At 39.5% G+C, this 27,771-nt stretch overlaps 1 protein-coding gene across 1 annotated transcript in view; it reads left to right on the top strand.

Annotated features, from left to right (window-relative positions):
* The window catches only part of CNTNAP5 (contactin associated protein family member 5), a 200,821-nt gene that overhangs the window by 66,863 nt on the left and 106,187 nt on the right, over window positions 1–27,771 (top strand). Inside the window, exons 8-10 of the mRNA XM_062498016.1 lie at window positions 9,352–9,616; window positions 11,949–12,098; window positions 13,546–13,717. Coding sequence (XP_062354000.1) covers window positions 9,352–9,616; window positions 11,949–12,098; window positions 13,546–13,717 — 587 coding nt within the window. The remainder of the gene's footprint in view (window positions 1–9,351; window positions 9,617–11,948; window positions 12,099–13,545; window positions 13,718–27,771) is intronic.

The following is a 27,771-nucleotide window of genomic DNA, read 5'->3' as shown; positions in this document are numbered from 1 at the left end:
TCCTACGCTGTGCTTTGATAAATGCCTTTTGGCTAACACTGTGTCTTTGGAAAACATGGAGATGAAACTGCTTCTGGTTCCCATGGTATCTTCTAGTTCCTAGTAATGTGTGTGAATACACTGAACATAAAACAAAGCAAGCCAGAAGACCAAGGAAGTTCTTTCTGTGCTTTCCTTACCTGGAGTGAGGCTGAATATATAGGGAGCTGGAAAAATGGAAAGATGATGAGTGAGAAGTTCCTCATTGTGGTGTTGGCAGTCAAGACTGCCTCCAGGATACTTGCCTGGGACCGAGAGACTTTGCTGTAAGAATTTTGAGTTTGATTGCTCTGGCTGAGGACTCAAAAGGCACAAATCATATGAACTGTGTTAAATTGCTGTTCCCCTCAGCTTACTTGGTAAAAGGGGGAGCAAAGAGCCCTTATCTGCTTCTTAGGTCATTAAACAACTGGCTGTTTTGGAACGCCTTTCTAAAGGGGAGCAGCAGAATTTTGCAATGCACTTTTTCTCAGGAGGGTGTGAGCAGCCACAAGCAATGAAACTCTTATCACTACAGTTGGTTCAGACAATTCTCGATGAAAGGTCTAGGAATCCAGTTCCTTCTCTGAATTTAAGGTGGTGATATGCCTCCATCCTTCAATCTCTCACATGAGTGATGATATCAACAACATGGTTTCCAGAGGCAAGCTGTTGAACTGCTTTTTTCGAGCTTTATGAGCTAGTTTGTGCTGTGTCTGTGACACTTGGGTATGCAAAGGTTGCCACACTCAGAGTGCCTCATAATCTTGGATGAACACTCTTCTCTAGGAAATGGGCCCTGTAAATCTGTTTTCCAACTTTCTTAGTATCCTAGCTATTTCTAGCAACTATAAAGTATTTGTTGGTTATTCAGGCTGATCCCCTTTCCCTTTTCCGCTCTTCCCCACTCATTAGCAGTTAGCTTCCTCAAATTAAAATAACTTGTTCTTGTTAAATGTAGTCTTTTGCCTGTCACAGTTATTCTACACTAAATGCTTTTACTCAAAGTGCATTGAAGTTATAAAGCAAGAAGCTCTTTCTGCAGGGAGCTGCATGCTTCATGTCTTTGTAGTGGCTAAGGTTGTCTGAAGTGGAAATGCAATGAAAGGATCAGCACAGGAGAATAATTAAATGTAGCAGAGACTTTTAACTACTCCTTCCAAAAATATGTTACATATTTACATTCTCTTCCCACAAGCTTGAGATCACCTAGGATGGTTCTGCATTGTTAGTTCTTTTGTTTCCTAGCAAAAGATTATTGATGACAAACTGGTTGGTTTGGGATTAGGAAGCCATTAATGCTTAGAGACATTAGTTTTTTGCCTCCAAAGGCAGGCAGACTTCAACACTCACTCTGTGCTTCACTCTGTGCCTTTGTGAATGTTGCCACAGTCAATGAGCCAAACTTGGGGGTTTTCACACCCATCAGCTTTGTTTGGTTTTTTTGTGTTTTTTTGTGTTTCTTTGTTTGTTTGTTTTGGTTTGTTTTTTTTTTTTTTCCACTTTTGACATCTTTCACACAAGCAGGAGAATGATACACCAGCTTTGGAGGTATAGCTTTGCTCTTATGATGTAGTTCCTCACCCGTATAAATAATGGTCCCAAACTGGCTGCATTTAAAGTCAGAGGAAGAAGCTACAGGTTGTCAATAACAGAGTGCTGTGGTATGTATTGTACTCTTGGGTGGTGGCTGTGATTATCATTCTGGCTGTTCTTTTCTGTAACTCATTTGCAGTTTTCAGACTTGCAATAAATCCCCTCGAGAAGGCATCTCAAGATAACGAGGCAGCCTGTCTCTTTGAACTGGAACTTGCCTTCAGAATTCCATTTTTGTATTGCCTGGTACTTAACCTCCCTACATAGCACTGCCTGTTTGGACAGGCTATCTTTCTTCTCTCTGGGGTTTAGTCTGCCCCTCATGGCATGTTGTAGGCTTTGTGGTTTATTGGGGTTTGTTTCCTTGGGCTTTTGGTTTGTTGCTTTTTTCAGGTTGTTGTTGTTGTTTTGGTTTGGTTTGGTTTTGGGATGTTTGTTTGCATTTTGTTTTCCCTTCTCTTGATCATTAAATACAGGGCAACTATAGGGAATCTTTTATGTGCTTTCCAAGCAATTACTACAAAAGGTTATGAGAATTCAAATTTCTGTAATTTCCCACTGTCATGGTCATAGGGTGGACCCTTGGAAGACCTCATAAAATGCTTTAAAATAGTAATCTAAGGGTTTGCCCTGTTGACTAGTAGGGCAAATGTCTTCTTAACAGAAGAGAAGTGCAGTCTGCTCATTATAAGAAATAGCACAGCATTTACATTTCTTGGGCAGTTAAGTAGGGGCAAGAAAATATTCAAGTAAGAGCCACATTTACAAGAAGCAGAAGGGAAATTGTTCTTCAGAGAAGGAAATTTGACCTGTTGATATCTGGGACAGAGAAGTCTTCATTGGGAGATTTTGTGTTTGTTAAGAGTGTATGTAGGTGCAGGAAGACATGGGGCTAGATTTAGGAAGATAAATCTATTTAGGATTGCTAAATGCATCTGGTTGAGAGAGTAGATAAGAGAAAAAATAGCTACAGCATCTTCATAATATAGGATCCTTTCCACCAGTGGTTACTTAATTCTAGATTCTGGTTGCACCTTTAGGAGCTGCTCAAATGTGACCTGTGGCAGGGTCTTAAGTTGTTTTTGTGCTTCACTGACTTGTGATGCCAAAATAGGAAGTTTTCTAGCTGATGAAAAGAAATTAGGAGGTCATGAAAAGATGCTGTGTTTGGTCTTCTCAATGTTCCACCCTACTTACTCACTGAAATTGAGAAAAACACCATCTCCCTTTCTCTTCCATTACCTCTGGCTAATAGAAATTGGAGTTGCATTTTTATTTAGCAAAGCAAACCCTGTGCTGGTTCGAGAGGAGTGCAGGGTACTGTAAAGCAGAAGTTATCAGCTCTCAGATATGCTTGAATTTCTATGGTGGCCTGCCATGTTGAATGTGAGAGTGACAGCTCAGCACAGCGAGGGATGTGGTGACATGTAAATGTATCGCTGTAGAGCCTTGGGGAAATAACCAATTGCCAGCATCAAAGAGCAAGGAAAGATACCTAGTGACAGGAGAATGTAAACTAATAATTCATTCTCTTTATAGAGAATCCAAACATGCTATTTTATTAAGCTGATTTGAGATACCTTCATCTTGAGAAGAATTTACTTGTCTGCAAATGTCTCGTTCTACCAAAGTGCTCTGGCAAGTGTTGATCTATCTGTGAGCATCAGGCTGGTGATTTGTGAAGGCCCCTCCTAAGGTCTGGAGAATCACAAGTTAGATTTTTTTTTTTTTTCCTTATTTTTTGCACTCCAATAAGACTACAGTAATCTTATATAAAAAATATTAGAAATTTTTAGTTGGACATTTTTCACAACTTCCTGTGGGCCAAGTTGAATTTCTAAAAAAAAAAAAAGTTTTATTTATTTTATTAAAAATAAATTTCAGTTATTTAATGGAAATGCTGGGTCACACAATTAGAGAACTGAATTTTCTATTTTTTATGTAAGGCAGGTGAACTCAGATTCCAGGAAATCTGGTTCTTTTATAAACAGGTTTTTATATTTTCTTCTCTTTCTGTGTGTGCTGTGGGTCTTCAGATGAGTCTCCTTTGCATTCTACCTGCAGCATGGAATGTCAAGGAAGTCTATATAAATAGCATTCATTCTAAAGTTCTATTTTATTGTTGCTGAAGGGTATAACAGGATTATTTTGAAAGAAATTAAGTGTGTCACCTCAATTGAGGTCTTGAAATAAAGTCTATTTAAATGACATCTTTCCCATTGATTTCAGTTGGCTTTGTCCACAATTCTAAAGAGTTTCAGCGTGCAAATGTATAATCCAGCACATAGCTGCATTAATAAACTCTCCTTGATAAAAAAATTTCTTTGTGTTAGGATTTTGATAGTTGTGATGACAACAAGTGAATCAAGTGTTTTGGGGAGGCAGACCATACTTTTTTAATAAGTCTGGATGACATGCAGAAAAAAATTACATGTTTCTGAGCAAACAAGGCTTTTTTGAGAGTCATCAGACTCCAGCAAATTAGAGGTTAGAAACAACTGTTCAGGATTTCATTTATTACATTATTTGGATAGTCAAATTGAATGAGCAGGGCAGTTAGTGCCTGCTGAGCAGAGGAGGATGTTTCAAGGTGGGAGGTGATAAGGCTGTTAGTCCCTGTAGGAGAGGAAGAGAGATGGCTAATTATTGTCATAGGAGCTAGCAGGGGATAAGGAAAATGGGAGAAAATGTAATTTTCTGCAAAGCCAAGGCTTTAGTATATTTTTAAGGTATTATTCCAATTGGTGAGGCCTTAGGAACTCTTTGGCACTTGGCATAACAGAAGGGGGCAAGCTGAGCCCATCACAGTCAGGAGTCTGTATTGTGTGCAGTTCACACCAACCATTTAGGCTGGTGTTGTGCTATGATACACAGATAATTGGAATTTAAAAGAGCAACATCTATTAAAGGAAAGTAATACATAAAAAAAAAAAGCTGATAGGAATTGCTTTCTATACAGTTTTCTATTTTAAGGTAGATGTGGTTCTCTTTTTATAATAATAATGAAGGGAAAAAATCTCCTTGCTGCTGTTTTGTTCCAGGCAATAAAAACTAATAAGCTGTAGATCACTTTACCTTGAAGTGGAGCAAAAATTGGACTTGGACTGTAATAATTTGCCAGTTTGATTCAAGACATCTATCTTATTCACTTCTAGCAAGGTGAATTTGAAAGGCTGGCTTCATTCCTGCTTGTTGCTTAAAGTGAATACTCCCCCTCACCAAGAGATTGGGTGTGGGTGACATCTTGGGAGGAGACACAGCCAGAGCAGATGATCCAAACTGATCAAAGGGATATTCCACACCAAATGAGTCTGCTCAGCAATAAAAGCCAGGAGAAAAAGGAAGGGAAGAGGCATTTATTATTGTGGAGCAACTTCTACACATGCTGAAACCCTGCTTCAAGCATCACCTGTTCATGGAAAGCAAAGATTAAGTCTTCTGTTTTCCTTTGATTCTGCGTGCAGCCTTTGCTTTTGCTTTATTAGACTGCCTTTCTGCTGACACAAGAGGGTTTTCTTCCCTCATTTTCTCCCCCCACTTCATGAGGAGGGGAGTGATAGAGGGGCTTGGTGGGCATCTGGCATCCAGACATAGTCAACACACCAGAGAGAGAAAAATATTAAGTGGTCACTATTTTCTGTGTATGTTTGTGTCTCCTCCTGTGGTCTTTTTTCCCCTTTTCCTGTCCCTCTGAGAAAAATTATGTCAAATATTTCCAAATATTTCTGTATTTGCTCTTTTGGCAGCATCTCTTAACTATAGCACCATGTAATGAAACAATAATGTACAGTTACTATGGACATAAAAATGGTAAAATCCTTTTTTCTGCTTCTGGCCAGTGACACAGTCATCTTAGGAGTCTGAGCTAAAGATATCTGGAAAGGTCCAGCCAAACATCTAATCCCTGATTCTCTCATGGTCGCAATGTTTCAGTTTTTCTAAGTCATCTCTATTTTTGTTAAATGTTACTTTCTTCCCATTGGGAGTATTATTTTAATGTAAAAGACGTTAAATCAATGTGATAAACAACTAATATTTTAGTGGAATTCATGATACCTGCCATAAGTAGAGATAGGGGAGTCCTCTGCCATGAGATTGATTATCACAGGGCCATATTAGTTTCAATGTAACTTGGATCAGGAAAGCTTTCAGATTTCCATTTTGAAATGTTTCTCAGAGAAATAGAAGCCCATCTCAGTGCAGGAACTTCTGGTCCCCTGCTTTTGGGATGGACTGGTTGCTCACTCATCAGCATGTTAGGACCCATCCTAACAGAAGGAACGCCGTGCACCTTGGTGCTCCGTGTCCTGTTTGAAGCCAGGTTGCAGCAGTATTTCAGAATGCTAGAGCTGGTGTCTCACTTTGATCTGCTTTTCATTTAGTGTTCAGAATGGTCTTCAGAGGTATTTGAAATATATGGGTCTCCTGACATTTGTTCTTCTAGAGAGAGTTAATTTTAAAACAGAGCTTGATGGAACCTCCCTCATTCTCAAAATCCACTTTCTCAGAGTTGAATGCCAATTTTTCATCTTATCCTTTTAGAACTGCATCAGAGGTCACCTTTTCCTTCTGTTACTCTCCTTGTAAATTTGTCTGCAAACTCAGTCCCTTCACAGCTAGAAGTAGTCCTCCAATTTTGAAGCTGGAGAAATTCTTGCCAGTTCACCACATTTATATCTCAGCCAAGCCTGGGATCTTAGTCCCTTTACCTGTCATATGACATCATCCTTTCTAATCCTCTGCAGAAAGCAAGATACCCTTTTTATTGGACAGTATCCATAGAGTGATTAATGAGGAAAGTTTAAGTGCCCATTTGATGCTGTAACCTGCAGGTAGAATGAGAGCTCAGAAATACTCATTTATTGTTCTTCCTTTTCAAGCTGTGATCTTGGCCTGGATTCTCTGGTAGGCTAAGTGCTGAGAATTGCAGTGCAGCTGTCAGTTTGAATAATTTCCCAAGTGCATATTATTTTTGATTAGTATTCTCTGAGAGCAAAGAAGATGTATGAGGAACTTGTTACCAATTGCTCTGACTGTGGTGTTGTCTTCTCTCTTCCTTGAACAATACCTAATACAACATGAAGAAAGGCCAGAAAAGACTGAAATGGTTCATTAAAGTAATACAGTTTTTATTGAAGTCCCACAGAAGTCACTGGAAAGTCTCCAGTCAGTTTTGGATGAGGTTTATGGCTCAGAGGATCTTCTATGTAATCCACTTTTATCCTCATCACTTAGCAACTGTGTTCTTCCATTCTCTTTTAATAGGAGAGGCTCTGGTTCTTCTTTAAAATACTGTAACATGCTGCTGCCTGCTCGTGCAACATCTCACTTGAATAAGAACCACCTCAAAAGCTTTACCCTGCCTACAGAAATCTGGGCTGCTTCCACTCTTTTCTTAAGACAACTGTCATGGCAGCCAGTGAAAAAATTGCAAGTATCTCCACTGCATTTTTAGGTTCAGAAGTTTTCTCTTGTAAGAACAATAAGAACTATTTTGTAAAGATTTCACTGCTTGTTAGAGGAGTCATTAATCAGTCTGGAGATGGACTTGATGGAATTCTCAAATGCCACATTATAGCTAGAGTTTCCAGCAGCTGGGTAGAGCTGAGCATCTCCTTTATTTTCTCTAGGGATTATACTGTTCTTATCCCATTTCCTAGCCAATGAGCTTTTACTTTTCAGTTAAATTAGGTTCAATTATAAAATCAAGTGTCTGCCAGAAATCTGGCATATACCCTGGAGAGTTCCAGAGCTGCTGCCAATTAAAGCAAAATGCTCATGATCAGATGAAGGTTTAGATGGAGCTGTTTACTTTTCTGACTGAGACCTGCTGGAGTAATTTGTTTGAGAATACCACTCATGGCAAATTTAACAACTTTTGTAAAGGGAACCTATCCCACTTCAGTGGGTAAATGTTTTTTTTCAAAGTAACAGTTGTATATGTCTTTTTTTCAGGTTTTCATGTTACTGTCTCTAGGAAGGTAGACAGGTTGGTCAGTGTAAGGATGGCAGCAACTAATGGTGTGTATTAACTACATCATCTGGCTTTGCTCTGGAATGTTGCTTTAAGGTGTTTCCCTCCTAAATTAGTCAGTTGAATTGATGTAAGTTCTTGTGGCATCAGTTGTTTTACTCAACTTTTTTTTTCCTTTTATTTTTTTACAAATCCTGGCTAGTTTTTAGCTCTGACTGCAATGGCCCTTACGTCATGGAGATCTCAATTTTTGAATAAGAGTAACAAAAATACCTCGTGAAAAAGAACTCCCCAAAAGGCAGAAACACCTCCTGCCTGTCTTCTGAATGCACCTTCAATCCCATTTACACAGAATATTGCAGCACAACCTTTGTGCATGCTCTTATGGCAGGTGAAACGATACCTGCTCTGCTTCAGTTTAGACAACGGAGAGGCTAAAGTTGAAGTCAGACTTCAGAGCTTGAAGTCTGAGCATGTTAAGCAAGGAAAGATATGTACATGTCCTGTTCATATGTCCCAGCATTGGCCCTGCAATCAGCACTCTCTGCTGATCATGTCTCAGGACAGGACTTCTGGCCTGAATTTGATTAAAAACTGAGGTAGAAACATAACAATAGCAAAAAAAGGTTTGTGCCATCTCTTCATGCGACAAATCCCAGCAGGTAGTAGAAACTTCTTAAAGGCTCAGACCAAATTTACATCCCACTTCCCACATGACTAATGTTCAGTGGAGTTCAGATAAGCTTTGGTTTATATCTCAAAACACATGCTAATATGATATACCCATGGGTTCCTTTTGCCAGATCTGGTAGGCAGCATTCTGAACTGGACAGGTACTATGCAGATAGCTCCATATAGATAAGTAACTATCAAGGATTGTTTCATCCAGTGATAACTTTTTCTATTTCTGGCACCTTATTTTCCATTTAAGAAATAAAGACTGAAAAGACATTTGAAAGTGATAGGGAGCAGTTCCACCAGTTGAAGTTCTGAGAGTTCCATCACCTGTCCGAAATTGCGGAGAGGAATTCCCCAAGCACTGTGCAACTTCCTGCACATCCATCAAGTGCTGTTCGTTATAATTATCCTCTTAGAGTGAGGTACAGGCTCTGATGGGAAGTTTTATCATGGAGAAAGCCTTACACTCCGATGTTATCAGATTACAGCTGGTATTTTACAAAGCAGCTGAGTTGAAAGCAGCTGGCTGCAACAGTCTCCTGGAGTGGCTTTGAAAGACGTGGCTCCTTAAGTGCATCCTGGCTTTATATGCTGTTAAAGTTTATACCATGGCCTGATTGACCTGGTGGGGTAATCTACAGTGCCTGAGCAAACTGATGGAGCCATTTCTTCCACCAGCTACAGTGAGACGAGCTGCTGCAGATTCTGCAGACTGCTTTGAGAAAATGTGCTTCTCTTCTGGGAAAATTGCACCATTGATTTCAGGGCTGGGTGACTGAGATAATAAACTAAGATGTGGCGTTGATAAGGACATTTGGTTACATTTAGATCCTTATAAGAAGTAAGGTTTTGATTTTTGATCCTCAACATTTGGGCTAAAAGTAAAATTTTGAAGTTAGAAATGTTTTCCCAGCATGGACAGATACATTCCTATTGATTTCCAAAGGTATGTGTCTGAATAATAATACCTATTTCAGCCTTGAGGGCAATTAGAACTCTAGTGAGCTTATTTAACTAAAGATGTTTTGGGATGACTGAAAAAAAGTCATGCTGATTATGTTTGATTTTTATTTTTTTTTTTGCAGGGGAATGTGACCTTTTCTTGCTCAGAACCACAAATTGTTCCTATCACCTTTGTGAGCTCCAGTCGAAGCTACCTGCTGCTCCCTGGCACTGCTCAAATTGATGGCTTGTCAGTCAGCTTCCAGTTCCGAACATGGAATAAAGATGGCTTACTTCTGTTTACTGAGCTGTCTGAAAACTCAGGGCATCTCTTGGTTTACCTCCATGGTGGGAGATTGATGCTACTTATTCAAAAGGAGACTGAGAACCCAGTGGAAATCGCTGAAGGTGTTTATTTTTTTGTTTACTTTCACTTGTCTCCTTCTAAAACACACAGGTTCAGCTCCATGGGATGAAAGGATCAAGCAATAAGGAATCTTCCTTTCTCTTTTAAATTTACTCTTGCTTTTCATTGGTAAAGCTGCTCTGTACAGCTTGATCTAAGCTTGGAAAATTGACATCCTGAAATCTCTGGACTCAATCTCACTGACAGTTAGCTGAGCCTCTCTGTTCTTAAGTAGTCACGCTCAATTTTCTTTAGTCAGGTCACATGAAGACCTTCCTGTTCCCATCTTCAGACTGTGCTGAAATCAGCTGGGAGCCAGTTCAGCTGCAGCCTCTTTCCCCAGCAGAAGTTAAGGGAGGCTCAGAGCTGATTTTCTTTCTCTGACTGTAGCTTTGGACTCCCCCTTTATGCTACTCTCAGAAGAGTGGCTGACCATGGGCTTCCTCTCCTTACACTCCCTATTAGGCTTTCTTACCCACTTTGCAAGTTGCTTTGTGTAGTGAAGCTGGTGGGATGCAAGAGTGTAAAATAGGGCTGCCACTCTGATTTAAAGTCTGGGGGGAAAATAATATAATGATGATAATAACAACAATAATAATATATTCTCTAAAAGGGCAGATGTTTAGAAACATGTAGTATTAAAATATTCCCTGTACAGACTAAAAGAGGGCAGATGTATCTATTAAAAGAAGGAGAGATAAAAAACTGACAGAGCTGTCAAAGCAGAGCTGTTCTGTATGCGTGTTTCATTCTCTTTTATGATAGCAAATGAGGCAGCCCTGCATTTATCCTTACTCATGTAGATTGCTACTGCCATAGCTTGCTTCAACTGAACACTGAAAGCTGAGATTCCAGCCTTTGCAATAGTCTTAATTAAATTGTTGACAAAGCTGGGACAATGTCAATATTTGATTGGGTGTGTTTGTTTTTATGCAGCTCTGAAATTATGAACCTGGGTCCAGACTATCCCATGCTAAACTGCCCACTTCTACGTGGGAAATAGGCAGAAAGTGCTTGTGCCATGTTCTGCAGATGTCAAGTACTCACAATAAACTCATGCTTGCTCAAGAATGGACCTATTTTCCCCCCAAATGGGATCTATTTCCTCTTGTAATAGTTTCAAACCCTAACATATTCCACTTCAAAATGCACTTGTTCTAGTTGAAAAATCATCCATTTTTTGCTGGAAAACCAGCCTCTAATTCTATGGTAATTGTGCATGTGTTAACAGCCATTATTGAGTAAGTAGTCTCATTTTGAAATCTGTAGTGAAATGGCTTTACACACACCTAACACACACTGTTTTTTAAAAATTTTGTTTTGAACTGTTCTCACACCTCTTTGTGCTCCTAAGTGCTTGTTTGTTTTGTCTGAAAGCAACATTAATGAAAATATTCTGTCAGGGTGGGAGGTAAATACTAGTTGTCCGTGCCTGATCTCAGTGGCTTCAGCCTGATGGTAGCATATTTTGAAATGTAATTAGGTTACTTTTGTTCTGCACCTCTGTGTGTGGGTTCAGAAGCTTGCCCACTGATTCTCATGGCTGTCAAAATAGAGGATGTGGAGTTTCTTTGTAGCTCTGTGGTGGTATTTCAAGAGCCACAGGATGCAGCACTGATTTTCAGAATAAGGAAACAAGACAGGCTATTTCCCAGTTTTCAGGAGCATCTAGAAGACAAAGAGACTGCCCAGTATATCCCTCAGCCTTTAGAGGTTCCTGGTCAGAGCAACAATCCCAATTCTCAGAACATCCATGTAGAAACCTTCTACAACTTCTGTACATCCATTAATAATACTGTGTGCTGCATTGGTGCTGGAGGGTTTTAAGAAACACACATCCTACTGATACCTACTGGAGTCAGTCAGGTTTCAGATTGGAGCCTGAGAACACGCTATGAATGTCTCACTGAATCTAATCCTCTGCAACCTCATGCATGTGTTTAGTACCAGAAGCTCAGTAGAGATCTGTGCACACTTCTGGACTTGTAAGCATTTACCAACAGGCAGAAAATAAACATAAACACCCCCAAAATAGTAACAGTGTGCTACCAGAAAGGTGAAGGATCAGGCTAGCTTGATGAATGCCTGCAGTAGTACCAGGTTAGATTAAAATGTGAGATGACCTACTTAAATACTCTCAAAACGTCCCTTCTCCTGGGCCCTTTCTTCTATGCCATCTTGTTTCCAGAGGTAATGAGTTCTTTTCAACTATAAATCCCACTTTGTATAGCTCAACTGCATATTTGTGGTCACAAGTTGAAAGCAAAAGGAGATTTGAAGAACACAGTTGTCTTCTGCACGTCTTTTTTTCACTTTGTCCATGTTTTTTGCCAGGCACCAATCTCCACGACGGGCTTTGGCATTCTGTTAACATCAATGCCAGAAGGCATCGCATTACCCTGACGCTGGATAACGAGGCTGCCACCGCCAGCCATGCAACCACTGTCTCAAGGATCTACTCTGGGAACAGCTACTATTTTGGAGGTAGGTTGTTTCAGGGAGGTTTTCTTGATGCAGATCCTCAGATGCTCACCACTGAGTTCTCCCCAGGTGCACTACTTGCAGCTAAGAGCAAAGGTGAGGACCAGGCAGCAACTGACAGAACCAGAGGACACAGTCTCAAGCTGCACCAAGGGAGATATAGGTTGGATATTAGGAAGAAGTTTTTCTCAGAAAGAATAATAAAGTATTGGAATGCTTTTTCTGGGGAGAGGTGGAGCCACCGTCCCTGGATGTATTTAAAAAAAGACTGGATGTGGCACTCAGTGCATGGTCCAGTTGAGGTGTTAGGGTATGGGTTGGACTTGATGATCTTGGAGGTCTCTTCAGCCTAGTTATACTGTGATCCTGTGATCCTGTGACTGATTGAATTGCACTGCATTCAACACTCTGGGCAGGTTGAAGGGTCTTGGTCAAGCCTGGAAGCGACAGAGCAGGCAGAGCTGTAAAAGTGGACTATTGGTAGCGGTATTTAATGGGTACCTACATCTATCTGACAATATAATGCAAAATCTGCAAAGCTGTATTCACCATGAGTGGTTTTGGAGTTTTTTTTCCCTCGTTAAAAAGCCTCAGAATTATTAATGTTATCAGCATTCCTGTAGATAGTACTGCTCTGATCAGGCTCAGTGACCTTTTTGGAGCTTAGGTGACATATGGCTCAAATCTTCAAAGGTATTTATGTTCAACGTTCTTTCGTTAAATGAAGGTAGGTTTAGCTCAGTTTAGAAAACGGGAAAAAAAAAAATCCCTGAAAAATGCTATTTTCTGCTTTTTGGAGTGGAGTGCAAGCATTAATTTAGACAGAGGGACTGTCATTAACTGTCATATATTTAATCAAATATATTTCTGCGTAGTGTTTACTGTAGTATGGTTCTGATCTTGATGAGCCCCGTGGATACAGAAGTAAGTGAGGATGTACAGCAGTCTTTGGATCTCAGAGCTGTCTAAATACTGGGGAATCTCAGATACAAATGGCTTTCTTGCTGCCCACAAGTTTTCATATGCACATTGCTTCAGCAGCAGAATTTAACCCAAAATTATTTTACACTTGGTACAACTCTTTTAATAACTCATGCTTTAGTTGCTCTCAACTGTGGACTTTGAAGAAGATGAAAAAAATCACATTTTGATTTTGGTCAGCACAAGTATGTTTCACAAGGTGAAAACTTCAAAATCTCATACTATGATACTTTGAATGTCTGGCTTCTCTTATTTTTTTTTTTTTCCCCTTTTTTTTCCTTTTTCTTTTTTCCCCCTCCTTTTTTTTTCCCCTTGCCCTAACTGGAGGATTTATGACACAGGAGGTTACATAGCAGAAAGAATAAAAACATTTGGAATAGTAAGCCTCGGAGTTCTTGCATCAGGAAATCCCAGCAGAAATAGTTGAACATTCCAATATTCTTCTCTGCCTCTTGTCTTTTTTCCACAGGGTGCCCTGACAATTTCACCGATTCCCAGTGTTTAAATCCCATTACTGCCTTTCAAGGCTGTATGAGGCTCATCTTTATTGATAACCAGCCCAAGGACCTCATTTTAGTTCAGCAAGGCTCCCTGGGGAATTTTAGTGATTTACACATTGATCTGTGTGGCATCAAAGACAGGTAATTATTATTTCCTCTTTCTTGTATTTGTTCTTTTTTCATCCTACTGGTTTATAAATACAGGTTGCATTACGTGAAAATTCTAATCTGCCAACATTACAGATATTAGGCATAATAGAGCTACTAATAGAAAATACTGCAACAAAGATAGGAGGACTGGAGGGGAAATGGTTTCAATTACATGAGGCTCTCTTCACATTGACTTGTAGGAAATAGAGTATGCAAATTCAATCAAACTATAGATTGGTGAAAGGATTAAATTTTATGCATAAACAACACTTGATTGCTTTGAAGTTCCAGAGGAAATGAAAGAGAAGGAAAAATTAGTTGATTCATCAGAACATGTCATACCCTTAATATATAAGCTGGTTCTGCTTAAATAAATCATCTACATTTTTTCTTGTTAGCCATTACAGCACGTTCATGATGAAGATATGGTACATCTCATGTGCAATACTGCCCATTCAGTGGGACAATATAATGATGGAATATCTGCATCTGCCAGAGAAACATTTCAGTTTAAATAGTCATCCACAACCCTCCTAAGAGGAAACCTGACAGGAACCCCAGATTTTCCCATAAACAGCAGAAAGGAAATAAGAAACCATTGTTTTTAAAGTATTTTGTATTTCTCTTTTGCTTCTTATGGATTTTTACTGTCTAAATATTTCTGAATCATGTGTGCAAGTGTGTACTTTGAGGTTAGTATGTGGCATGAGAGGTTCTTCGATTTTTAATTTTTTTCTTTTGTTTGTTTACCTAAGTTCTGAAAAGTGGAAATGGAAAATTTATTATGCTTCAATTAGTTGGGGAGTAATAAGGATATTCTGGAAATGCATTAGGACCGCAACCATTTAATGTCTTTTTTTTCAGACATGTTACTTAGATGAAGTTGATGGCTGATTTCCATTGTTCCTTCCTGTAGGAGGGATCAGCCTGCTGGAGCTGCAGTCTTTTGATAAGTGGGCAAAACATCTGTGATGCAAGACCTTTGTGCTCATCTTTGTATGTTCATTTTTGTTAATTTATATGGAAAAATTACTGATTTGGCTGACCAAATCTCTTTCCACATTTAATGATTACTGAATTCAGGGAAATGGGAATTTCATACTTGGTGTTCCTGAAATGGTAGATAGAATACCTAGTTAGATACCCTTCCAAGGTAGAATGGAAAAAGATGCAGCAAATTTTACAAAAGGAAGCAAAGTGTCATATTCCTAGAAGCTGAGAGAGAGAGAATTTTGCTGTTTTCTTGGAAAAACAGATTATTTAGGATGTGGAGTGGACCATTTAAAAGCACGTTGTGTGATTGTATGTTGAAACAAAAGAGAACTCTTCTGGTATGATGCAGAGGTGCTGTGGGACATCTCCAGTATCTTCACCAAGTCCAGGTTATGTGCAACTCAGTGATACTACTGAAAATATCTTCCTTACTTTTGGTGTCTCAAGGATGGCAAGCATAAGTCTGTGTTCATACCATAAAATTATTTAGGGCAAAGGTCCTAACATAACAAGAGTGGGACTGTTTTGCATAACACCACCTTTCTTGTTAAATATATCAATGACAGAGACCAAGAAAAGTTATGTGTGATCTAATGAAGGACCTGGGGATGCTGGCTGACAGAGGCTGGACAAGCCCAGGTGACCTCACCACAGTTACAGCTTCCTCATGAGGGGAAGAGGAGGGGCAGGCACTGATCTCTGCTCTGTGGTGACAGTGACAGGACCTGAGGGAATGGCCTGAAGTTACGTCAGGGGAGGTTTAGGTTGGAAGTTAGGAAAAAGTTCTTCACCCAGAGGACTTTTGGACACTGGAACAGGCTCCCCAGGGAAGTGGTCAGAGCACTGAGCCTGACAGAGCTCAGGAAGAAGTGTTTGGACAATGCTCTTTTACACATGGTGAGACACTTGGAGATGTCCTCTGCAGGAACAGGAGTTGGACCATGGATCCCTTCCAACTCAGCATATTCCATGGCTCTGTAATACTAAGATTTATTGCTGTGTGCACTGTAAAGCACACGTTTTTGCAATTTTAACACATTTGGGAATTGTGTAGTTTAATTAACATGTAAATGGGACATTTGTCTTAGTTATCTAAGCTAAAAAACTCTTTTGAGGACTATCCCTCTATTTAGAATCAGTTTATTTGTTACAGTCTTGTAGGCCAAGCTCATTCAGACTTGGACTCTGAAAGCAGGGGCTCGGCAGCTCACTGTAACTTGTGCCTGCTCTTAAAAAGAGAATTAATGACTTTATTTTGGAAGATGATAGATTGGGATGACTATTGATGCCAGCAGCACATTTTGGAGAGATTCCAGTTGTGCAAGCTTATAATGCACACACCCACACATATACCCTGGGATTCTCTGTCTCAAGTGGTGAGGTTCCATTGATTTAGATGGAGCCATCTGAAGGACTGAGCCTTAATGTCTCATCTCTAGTATTTGAACAATATCTGTGCTTAAATGAACTTGCCATGTATGCCTCCTGTTCCCTGTATTTATTATTCCCATTCTTCAGTAACTGCTTCTTAGGAAATAAATCTTTCCATTTGGTGGCTAGGGAGACAGTGCTTTTGGGGAACAAGTGAATGTGACCCTGTTGCTGAACTTTCTCTGAGCAGGCAGCTTTTGTCAGAGACATCCAGAGGCTTCTTGCAGCCTTAGTGATCCTGTGAACAAGGCCACACTGTGGCCACTTTGGTCCAGTTTGCTTAGGCAGCTCAGGATATATCTGTGAGAGCTGAATTCAGCAGGTAGGACATTAGGACATGGTAGGGTCTTGAGCAATATGGGCTGTCCAGGTGATGGAAGAAGGCTCATTAGCACCATCTCCTATTAAGGCACTGCTTTTCTGTAGCCCTCAGTGCAATGCCAGCATCACTAATGTCTCTGCTGCTGTATATCAAGTTAATGTCTGACTTGCAGTCCTCTTGTATGGTACCTGCAGGTTTTCCTTAGGTGACACATCCTGTGTGAGACATCCCCAATCTACTCATGTCAGAGCAGTGTCTGCTCCACAAGCCCTGCAAAGTATTCCCTTCTTTGTCTGCTTCAAGACAAAGCTGCTCCTGTAAAATGTTCCCAATGCTTTATGGAACAGGAAAATAGAATTTGTAGAAGGAAGCATTTTTTTTTGTGGTAGCAATGTATGTGTAGAGCTCTTGGAATTATCCCCACTGCCTGCCTTCTGCTAATCTAGCTAATTCTTTTTCTTTTGTTCTAGTATATATGTTTACTATGATTAACCAAATACAGACTGCTCAGTCTTTTCTGAGGGGGTTTCAACCGGTGGTGCTTGCACTGCTCCTGTTACGAAGTGTTAGAAGTCCTGCCTGCCGGCCATCTATCCCCCTTCCAGTGAGATGTAGAGAGAGATTAAGACAATATTGTGCTAAGACATGGAGATCTGTTCCTTCTTTGAAAGGAAATAGATTTCATTTTGTGCCTCTTTTTTTTTTTGTTGCCTTTTCAGGATTTACACTCTGTTAGGAGTGCAAATTAGGACTTGTTTGCTTTACACTGAATTAATAAATCAGAAAACACATTTTTGTACACCATGCTGGCATTTCCCCTGCATGGCATGGTACAAAACAGAAAGTAACAAAGCAGAGATGCCTGGAAGTGAAGGTGCCATGAAGTCCTTGAATTCAGAGACATTTTGTTGGGGACAAAAGGAGCTATCTTTAAGCAGTCTTTTGTAGCAGGATGTGCACTGCATTGACCATCCCTGGCCAAAAGCCATCTGATATAAGCCTAGACAAAAAAAAAAAAAAAAAAAAAAAAAAAGAGATTCTCTTTGAATTTATTTTCAGTTCAGTGTCATATAGACCATGGCTACAGGAACCATGCAGGTGTTTTGCACTGTGTTTTTGGGGAAAGAAATTATTTTCTGGGGATGACATTTCAAGCCTAAAAACTTCCAGAGGAATCTGACCACTAAGGCAGTCTAGAATGGAATAAGCCTTTTGTCTTTGGCCCTTAATCTGCAGGGTGGAGGGTGTAAATATCAAAGGATGGGGAGGTGGTAAGCAGCATCAAAATTTGTTTACTTATAGATGCAGTAGGTCAGAAGGGATTTGCTCCATTCTCTTGATTCCCACTATGCCTCTAGCTGTAGGTCAGCTCCCTGTCCTCCACCTGCAAGTTAGGGGCTTTACAAACACAAGATGGACTTTGCTAAGTATTTCGGCTTTTGAGAAGAAAAAAATCCAAAGCATACAAGAGAATGGCTTTTTCCTAATGATGTCTTCATTTATTCATTTCCCTCTTCAGTATTTTACGGTGTTTGTAAAGACTTCTTGACCCTGCCACAGAGCTTCCTGGACATGGGTTAGGGATGCAGTTAGAGACTTGCTGTTTTCTTCATGTGGTATTTCCTGTTACCTTAGAGGGAAAACATGCTTGAAACTATTAGCCTGATGTAGCCAGGAGCTCTGAGCCACAGCATTGATACCAAAAGACTAGGTTCTTGGTATCTACTGCCTTCATTTTGAAATTTGGGGTTACTGGCAGCTGGACAAATTATGAAACTAAATCAGCCAGTGAATAAAACAGGTGAATGAATGTGTCCAAGTGAGGAGTAGCAGGGGGATGAGCAAACACTGTTTAGAAAACACTTAGCAGGCTTCCTAGCAGTCATGCTTCTAAAGTCTGTTCTCCATAAAAATGTACAGAGCCCAAACTGTTTCTTCAAAGGCTTCCTCCGAACAAACAAAAAATCGACAAAAAACAAACAAACAAAAAAAAATAAAAACACCACAAAACAAGACTGGAAAGCATCCCTTGCAAGGAAAGATTGGCTAAATTCTTTAACTATTATGCTGAGGGGAAGCAGCATAATGGTCTTAGGTGCTCAAAGGCTGCTGCAGCACAGAAGGGAATAATCATCCTTTCTGCCCAGGATGTGCAGGAGAGCTGCTGTGGCACAGACTGCCTGAGGAGACTGTCATGCCTCTGTCACTGGGAGGCTTTAGGAAAGGTTAGATGAGTCTATGAGAAATAATGAACATGGGTGTGGGTGATCCTGCCTTGGGGTGTGAGCATGGACTGACTGATCTTCCAAGTTGCCTCCAGTTCTGGCATTAGCTCAGGCTTTTCCTGCAGCTGAAACGGTCGGGCCTTGTTCTTGCTTTGGAGGTTCTGAAATGTCAAAAATAAGAGCACATAAATTAAAAACAAACAAAAAAAACCCCAACAAAAACAACAACAACAACAACGACAAAAAAGGCAAAAAAAACCCAAAGCACTAACACACCAAAAACATGGGAAAAATCTTTAAGGAATTCAGTTCAGGAAGTCTCAGACCTGTGACAAAGCTCATTTTAGTAGATGTGTCTCATAGACAATCTAAGGCAGTGCTGCAGCTGTGAGTAAGGGACTGTGTTGCCCAAAGTTATGTTTTTGGGGTTTTTTTAGTAACCAGACATATTTAGATAGATATAGATGAAATGGGAGAGAAGGAGCAGTAGTCCCTATTAATATGATTTACTGTTTTTTCTTCTAAAAAATACATGCTTCAATTTTACAAGTCAGAAGAATTCTATGTGATTACAGAATTCATTGCTCCGGGTTTTTTTTTTGGGATATCTTCTTTGCAAATTTCATGATGTCTATAATGGTAGTTAAACTCCATTATGGTTAATGGTGTTTTTTTCTTTGAAAAGTAACCTGATTCCCTTCTACTCGTCTCTGTGTTTTCTTGAGGCCCTGTGACTTTTTGGAGGTGCCTGTCTCTCTTTCAGGTGTGGTGTAAATGAGGGTGAGAAGTTTGGAGAAGGCAGGGACTGAAGCACTGCATAACTACAGAAGCATCTTCCCCCTAGTAAATCAAGATAACAGCTCTGTATGGATCCCTTCCCACCCCTCTATTTTAGTTGCTAAAAGATGAAATGCAAATCCAGTTGGATGTATTCACTGACCTCCTCCTGACCAGCCTTTTGCAGGGAGTGTGTCCTGTCTGGGCCACTCAGAGGAGGTGCTGGGTGCAGCTCTGACTGCACAGTCTGGAAGTCTGTCATTCAGCCCTCATGGCTATTTCTAAAACTGGCACTCTGTTCTTTGGTGTGCTACAAACTGTTCTCTACAAGGAGAGATGAAGCAAGCTTGGACTCTTCAGCCTGGATAAGAGAGAGCTGGGCAGAGTTGTCCGATGAGAAGCAGCATGAAGGAGGTGAATAATGAATAAGAATGTGCAGTTTCTCAGAAGTTCAAATCTTACACAGCATCAAATTGGATGTTGTTAGATGCTGTAGAGGTCAAATGTAGAGGAAAAAGCCAGTAAGGCGTACATTAATTCATAAGCCACAGATGGCTGGAAGCTGGGAAAGTGTTCAGTGGGATGCTCTTGAACTTATTTCATTAGCATTTCTGCTGTGGCACTGTCAGAGTAAGGAAATTGAAGGAGAGGCACTGTTGATCTGAAGCAAGTCTGGAGGGAGGTGATAAACTTAGGACAAGGAAGTCCAAGTCCCAAGTTTTAAAACATTGTTTTCATTGTATGCAGCTCTCTGTACCTCTGTTGTTCAAAAACAAAATATATTGTGTCATAGCTGTGCTAATCTCAAAATACATTTGAATCTCTGTGTGAATTTTGCTAAGTACTAATACATTCTGCACTATGTTTTCTCTTCCTTTGTGTCAGTGGAAATAGTGGGTGTGTGGGTCTGTCTGTGTGTGGGCCAACAATGGAAGGCATAGCCTGGGGAAAATTCACTCAGCCTCTCATTTAAAAATAAATGAAATGGGTAGGAAAACAAATATGCGGATGCTGGGAATTTGGCCACGGAAATGAGAAGCTCTGGGATTTCCCATTCAGCAATTGTCTCGAATGCCAAATTTTGTGACTAGAAATACTAGCTCTAGTCCTGAAGCTGAGTTGGTTGTTTGCTGTGGTTGGCATCCTGTTGGCATCCAGAGAATAGATGCAGGAATGTGGGCTCGAGAGATATTGCAGCTCAAGAGTTACCATGGTTATTAGGAAAATGTGCCAGAAAATCATTAAACCTCATTCCAGAAACGCAGTGGATTTCCAGTCCTCCATCATACAGCACAGATGCTCCCTTTGGGCTGAGCAAGGCTGGCTGCTCTTACCACAGATGGACCCCTTGGAATACAGCAGCAGGGGCTGCAGTGTTGCCTGGAGCTTGAAGGCATGGCTTGAATAACCTCATACACTTCTTGCATGCAGTGGGACAGACTGCTTTGCAGTGCTAGTCTTGGAGAAGAAAATTCCATTTGCAGGAGTTCTTGCACTCTATCTGTACACAAACAGGTGAGATCTGGTGTGGTTTCCCCTACTAGCTCCTCCAGAGTTTCTAAGGAAAGGTGCTTAGGAGGCATTGCCATTGGGGTAATTTGTGCTGAAGAGCTGTTGTGAGAAAAGTGGTCTCTTTTTTTTTGAATTGGCACATCATATGGAAATAGTCTCTTTTGCCCCTCTGTTTGCATTCACCAGGCTTTTGAGGCAAATCCTCTTAGAACCAATAACAATGACTTTGGTTCCATTAATGTTTTTAACTCCTCAGCTCTGTCACAAAGGATGAGATATTTTTGTTGCCCGGTGATAGAGAAAACTCTGTTAAGGAGTCTGAAATTTTATGATTCTGTTGATCCTGCCAGAAGTGAAATACCTTGAAGTGATAGACTTTCTGGTGACAGTTTCCCTGGGCAGAAGGGGGTTGAAGCAGATGGAGAAGCATGGTGTTGTACACCCATTGTTTTATTGTCATAAATTCTATACATGATGTTCACTTGAGTACATTAGACTGGCTGTCTTTGGATTAGGAAAGCCTTTTATGTGTTAAGCCTGTCATTATCCATAAAGGAACTATGAGGGTAGCCAGATCCTGCTTTTCTTTAGGCTCAGGTTCACAAGTTTGCATAGATAATGCATGTGTTGCTCTCCCTGTCTACAGCTGCTGAAGTACTTTAATCTGATTGCCGCAGCTCATGGTGATTTTGCACTGGTGAAGCTCTGACTGGGTTGTCCTATTTTTACTTGGCTGGCACCTTACCCTTGCTGTAGCAAATACTGACAGTACTTTTCAAGGACAACACCAGGGACTTCAGTTCCCTTAAGTGACCTGGGGGAGAGGGAGAGGAAAAACATATTTGTGTTGAATTCACCTTGGCAGCTGGATGGATGGCACATCTTGCAGGACATCATGGGAATTCCAGTGATGTGCCATGAGGAACACAACCTGACTCAGATATTTTCTTCTGAGGCCTGGCAGTGTCCCATCTCTCTAGCATCAGTGAGCAGACACAGGCACACACTGATGTTACCATCCTTATCAAACTAAGATTCATCTGGATATTCCAATTCTCCCAGCAAATCCAGTTGGTGAGAGGGGCATGTGGTATCCATAATAATCACTGCAATGACATTGGCATTTACAGTTTTAACTTCAATAAGGAGGACTGTATGGAGTTGATTCATAATTTGGCTTCCCTCAACAGCTTCAATTGCGGCACACATTGTCCTTTGTCCCTATTCTTTTATCCCTACCCATGTTTTATCTGGGAAAATTCTTCATAGTATTTTCTAAATAAATTCGCTTGAAGTGTTTTTTTCCTTGCTAAATAGAGTTGACCTTTTAAAACCTTCTTTATGCCTATTTCCTTTGAAGATTCTATTATATTTTATTATCAATTTTTACTTGTAACAAAGAATATTTATTTTTCTTTTTCTTCCTTTACTTTTAATGCTGAACTTAACATTGTTTAATGTGTTGTACTGTCAAAATGGGCCTTTGGGAAATTAATTACTATTGCAGGTGAAGGGTGTTAGGATAAATCCGATAAAAGTGTGGGGGTTTTTTATATTTCTTAACTCTTCTCTTAGATTTTAATGGATGCCCTGCAGCAGAAGCCAAACTTCATATCATCCTTTCACCCCCCCAGCTTGGCCATGCAAGTAGAAAGATACTCTGGCTAATTATGTCCAGTGAATTTTAATTTTTTTTTGTTAGAGCCCCAGGCTGGCATTAAAATGTCAAACATTTAGTATTGCATTTAACCCCACATAAATATCTGCAGTGCCTAAATAAATACTGCAGAAAGAATAATTTAAAAAAAACCCAGCCCCTAATTTGGCATCTATCCTTTTCATTCTCTGTAGTTTTTTCTATCTTCATTATTTAGTGACTTCTCTGCAGAAATGACAATTATTTTATAGTGTGCATTATTTTCTCTTTGCAGGAAATCCTCTTTTGGTCTCCCTTCTTGGTTTTGTAGCAATGAGTGGGATGTTTTTACATCACATTCCTTGAATTTGGATGGTGACCAAAGCTGGAATGAGCTGAAGGAAGACATTAGGGGATGTCATGTCCTTTTTCAAAATGTTTCTGATTTTGTGTAAATCCCAAGTTTGCTTTGAGAATTGCCCAACTATGTCTTCATCCTCAGCCAAAACATAGCATTTGGACTGCACACCTTCAGATGCTGGAATACCCAGATCTAGTGTTTTTGGTGGTTTTTTGGGGTTTTTTTGTGGGTTTTTTTTTGTTGTTTGTTTGTTTTTTTGTTTTTTTTTTCTCCTTTAAATGCTGCAGGAGAGACTGTCCTGGCTAGTTACAGGGATCTGTAACTGGTGGTCCCGATAAGGAGTCCTTCTGATGTTTTGTTTCACCTTAAAAAGGTGACCTCAGTCCTGTGAGTGAAAATTTTCTCCTTATCTTTTGTCTCTTTTGCCTGTTTTAGGATTCAGTGGAGAAATAGCTCAGGCCTACTGAAGTTTCATGTCTTCTAGTTCATATATTAATTAACGAGAATGGGAAGAAGTTTTCAAAAAGTTTTCCTTTCTCATGGTTGGTACTTTATAAAACACTTTGCTTTGTGCTTGTTCAGCAAAAATTAAGATATTGCTAGAAATGTGTCTTTATTTCTCACCATATTGCCCTTAGAGAAATTGTGGGTTTTTTCTATTTCCTCTGTACTAAACCCAAAGCAGAACACTGGAATGGGGTTTGAGAATGGAAAATGGATTCAAAAATGGAATGGGGAAGATATCTTAAATCCAAGTAATGTTACATGGTGGGAAATGAAAAAGGGAAAAATGTGCCTTAATGACTTAATGCCTTGTAATGATCGCTATGCAGTGAAGAAAATAATATTAGAAATAGAGGACAACATGATATTCTGTGAGAGTTGAAGGGTCTCTTGGGCCCTTCCCTAAAGTATGCACCTATATCACAAATTAGACATGCTAACTAACGGAACTAAATTACTGGAATTACACCCTTGTAGTGTAATTTTGAAGTGTGATCTTGGAATCCTCTCAATACCACACAGGTTTGAAGCTGGAAGGATAGGATGCAGAAAAGCAGAAATTTTAAAAATGAAAACCAACAGGCATCCAAAGCCTGAGTGTTGGAATTAAAATCCCTATTATTCTGAGGAGCATCCCCTCATCTCCTCATATCTATTCTAGTGTTTAAAGCAGCTGAATAATACAGGTAATGGCAGAGCTTCTCTCCAATAGCTTAAGGGGTGACTGAAAATGAAGTGCAATAAAACAGTGTAGCACAGTTTCCTGGTCTTGGTCTGGGATGTGATCTGCACATTGTCAGATGCTCTTGCTCTGTGATAGGCAACAAAACAATATTTGTACAAAGCAAATTCCCAGGAAAAAGTAGGCAGTCACAGTGGAAAATGGTGTCTGTGAGAAGGGTGCAGTTTTCTAGGCTTTGTGTTTCTTTAATGAGAATGAAAAGGAATGTTAGGATTATTTGGATAATGTCATAAACTGGTTCTGCTTTCCCTTCCTTGACTGTGTTTTCCCTCTCCTTGTTTCATACGTGCAATACCAGCTGCAGAAAATTACAATCCAGGGCCATGAAGTGTTCACTATTCTGTATAAATGCTGTTTTAGAGCAAAATAAAGGCCAGATGCTTCAGCTTCATCAGTATCATTCAGTAAATCCTGTCGAGGGTGGGTAAAAAATTGGCTTGAGCAGGGTGAATGTCTTCGTATAACTGCAGTGACTTCTGCATGTGGAAAGATGCTGAAATTGGAGAAAGTTAGCTTTGTCCTTGTGAGTATAGGGACTTCTCACTAGGGTGGGAGAGGGGATTTGTCCTGAATGAGACCCCTGTGGAGAAAAAATGCAGTTTGAAAGTAGGTAAGGGGCTAATTTATTAGCTTTTGAAATCCCACTTGAGTGTGGAATTGAGTTTGGGGGGAACCTGAACAGCATTCACCCCCGCTGCTGTTCCTTTAGAGTAAAAATCCATGGCACGTGCAATGCCATGGTAAATTAAAGGCCAGATATGGGGATGCAAGTAGAATATAATATCATATCTTTCTTTGTTTGTTTGATTTTTGCAGATGGCTTTTCTGCTTTTGCTTTGTAAAATGATGAATTCTAAATGGAACAGCTGTCTGTACAGGATGGTTTATTTGTTTCCCTTTTTTCTTTTTCAGATTTATTTATATAAAATCCTTTCTGCTGATGCTAAGCCAAACTGTCAGCACATTTACCTATATTAAAAATGTAGGTATTCTAACAACAAAGCAATCAAACCTTAAAAGAATGCCTTTCATCTAAGGCACAGACAACAGGCTTTTCCTTCCCTAGTGCCAGTCCCAGCACAACCTCCTCCACAGTTCTGTGCTACTCACATGCCCGAGGGCTGTTGGCATCAGTGCTCAGATCTTTTAAATGTTGGTCTCGCAGTGGTATGCAAGTGCAGGGTCTGAGAACCAAGGTGACCAACAGTGGAAATAATATATTTTAAAAGTCCTTTCATTAACTTTTGCAAATTTTACAAAGAAGAAAAACCTACATTTATTATAAACTATTGAGGTTTTATTTTGGTTTGGTTTCCTTTATTTGTTTGTTGGTTTGTTTTTTACATCAATTCAGTAGAATAGACCAGATGATTTCCATCACGGAAAAGAGGAGTTGTCTGTTTACATTAATCTTGTTCTCTTTGTACTCCATGAGTTCTCATCACATAATAAATTAAGGAAAGAAAACATAGATGACTTAAAGGAATAAAAAATAAAGAATGCCACAAGACTTTTTAGTAAGTTGTTGATCGGTTTTCTAGAGTTGCGAGAGGAAAGAGAATTTGGAATATGTGGTGATTAGGAGGAAATGTCTGCTGAGGAAAACCAGAGGTCTGAAGAGTGTTAATTCTTTTGTAGCCCATTGTAATATTTCTTTTACACACTTTTTCTCTCTTCCTCTGGTTCTGGTAGCTCTTTTTTCTTCCTTTAGTTGAGGACACCTACCCCACTATTTTACCACAAAAAGGACATCCAGGGGAAAATAAGAGTGGAATGTACTTTTGCAGGTTTTTTTTTTTCTGATGCTCTCAGATCTTCATTAGTTTTCCCCTTGGTAAACCTCTGAAGTTGCTATACACTATCTAGCTGGTAGCACTGCTAAATTTCTCTTAAAAATGATTGTCTGGTCTCCCCTTGAAGCCATTTCTTGTATCAAAAATTACCTTTGGCAAGGAATTTCCCAGATTTACAGCTCAGCACAGCAGGGCTAAAATCAATGCTGTTGCAATTGGCCTCAATCTATTGAGTTTAGTGGAAAGACACCATTTTACTAAAGCAAAATATAGTCTGTTACAGCAACACCATGAGTGTCATCAGACATATATGACCACTGTATGAAGTAATCTCTTTTAATGTTGAATTTTATTAATTAAAAATGAAATAGTGCTGGCTGTAAATAGAAAAACATACTGAAACAAAATGAATTTGACACAATATTTAAGACAATGCTTTATTGATAGATAATCTCCCAAAATTTCATCTATTTTTTTATTACAGCATTATTGAGTTTTAGGGACTTAGTGCTCATCTAAAAATTACATGTATTTACAGTCTTGATATTTAGGGGGTGTTCACCTTTTTTTCTCTGTGATAGTTCCCTTTCCCTCCTCTTAGGAAGAGTATAGTGCTGGATATACTGTGCTGACTATAAGAATCTCAGAGGTGCTTATTGAAAGTACACTGGGTTTGTTTCCAATCAAGTGTAACATCAAATGTGTAGAGCTCCTTCAGCCTTCCCACTCAAGTAGTTTTGCCATTGTTATTTCTTCATCATTCCCATCAAAGGCCCACATTTCTCCCCCCTAATGTCTGCGCAGTTTGTCCTTTGATTTCAAAGGAAGCACAGATATGGTTTTGGAAGTGAATGTTTCACCCAAGGACAGTGAAGGCTTTTGTGCAGGCTCTGAACATTGCTCACTTCGATAGCTAAGATGTGCATTTTATTTTTTTATTTTTTTTTTACTTTCATAGGCAAATCCTTAAATTTTCAAGTGTCTCATTTATGTTACTTGGAAAAATTGTGTTTAGCTGTTTGTTCATTTCAATTACAAATAGGTCAGGAGCTGCCTGATACAAATTTTTGTCCATGAAATGTTCTGTAATACCATTGCATTTTTTGCTAAAAGTGTTTTTTAATTTTTTTTCCCTACTGGAATGCAAATATTAATTTATATTTTAAATTACATGTGTTTAAATCCTTCAACATGAGGATCTAAGACAGTTCACAAATGGAACAATCTGTGACTTATCCATGCCTTGATTAATTTTAATTATAGCTATTTCTTAATTTTGAGTTCTTTCACACTTAGGAAAAATTTTGCTTCTAATGAAGAGACAACTGCTGAGCTAGAATGGGATTATGGTAATTATTAAAGTTGCAAAGAAATTTGTTTCATAAGCTCTTAGAAGGGTTAGTTTATCTGACCAAAAACAAGATAAATGCAGTTGGTGCTAATTAAAGCAAATAGACTAAGGAATAAAAAAGATTTAATTCTGAATTTATGAATATCATTAAAAGCTGACATGGTTAGTTTGACTTGCATTTTGTGCATTGTTGGGAGAAGAAAAAGTGTTTGCATTCGTAAGACAAGTAGAAAAAAGAAGTGACCTTCATCTTTATTAATTCTTTAGAAGAAAACTGGTTTAAGGGAATAGATGTGGGTAAGCCTCTAATGCAGGCCTTTGGCAAGCTACAAATGGTTAGTAATTAGCTCTACTGCATTGGGTTAATTAATAAAAAGTAGTTGAAAGTAGGCAGAAAT

Source organism: Cinclus cinclus, chromosome 9 (genome assembly GCF_963662255.1).
Source record: "Cinclus cinclus chromosome 9, bCinCin1.1, whole genome shotgun sequence".
Lineage (NCBI taxonomy): Eukaryota > Metazoa > Chordata > Aves > Passeriformes > Cinclidae > Cinclus > Cinclus cinclus.
This window is presented reverse-complemented; position numbering and strand designations above follow the sequence as displayed.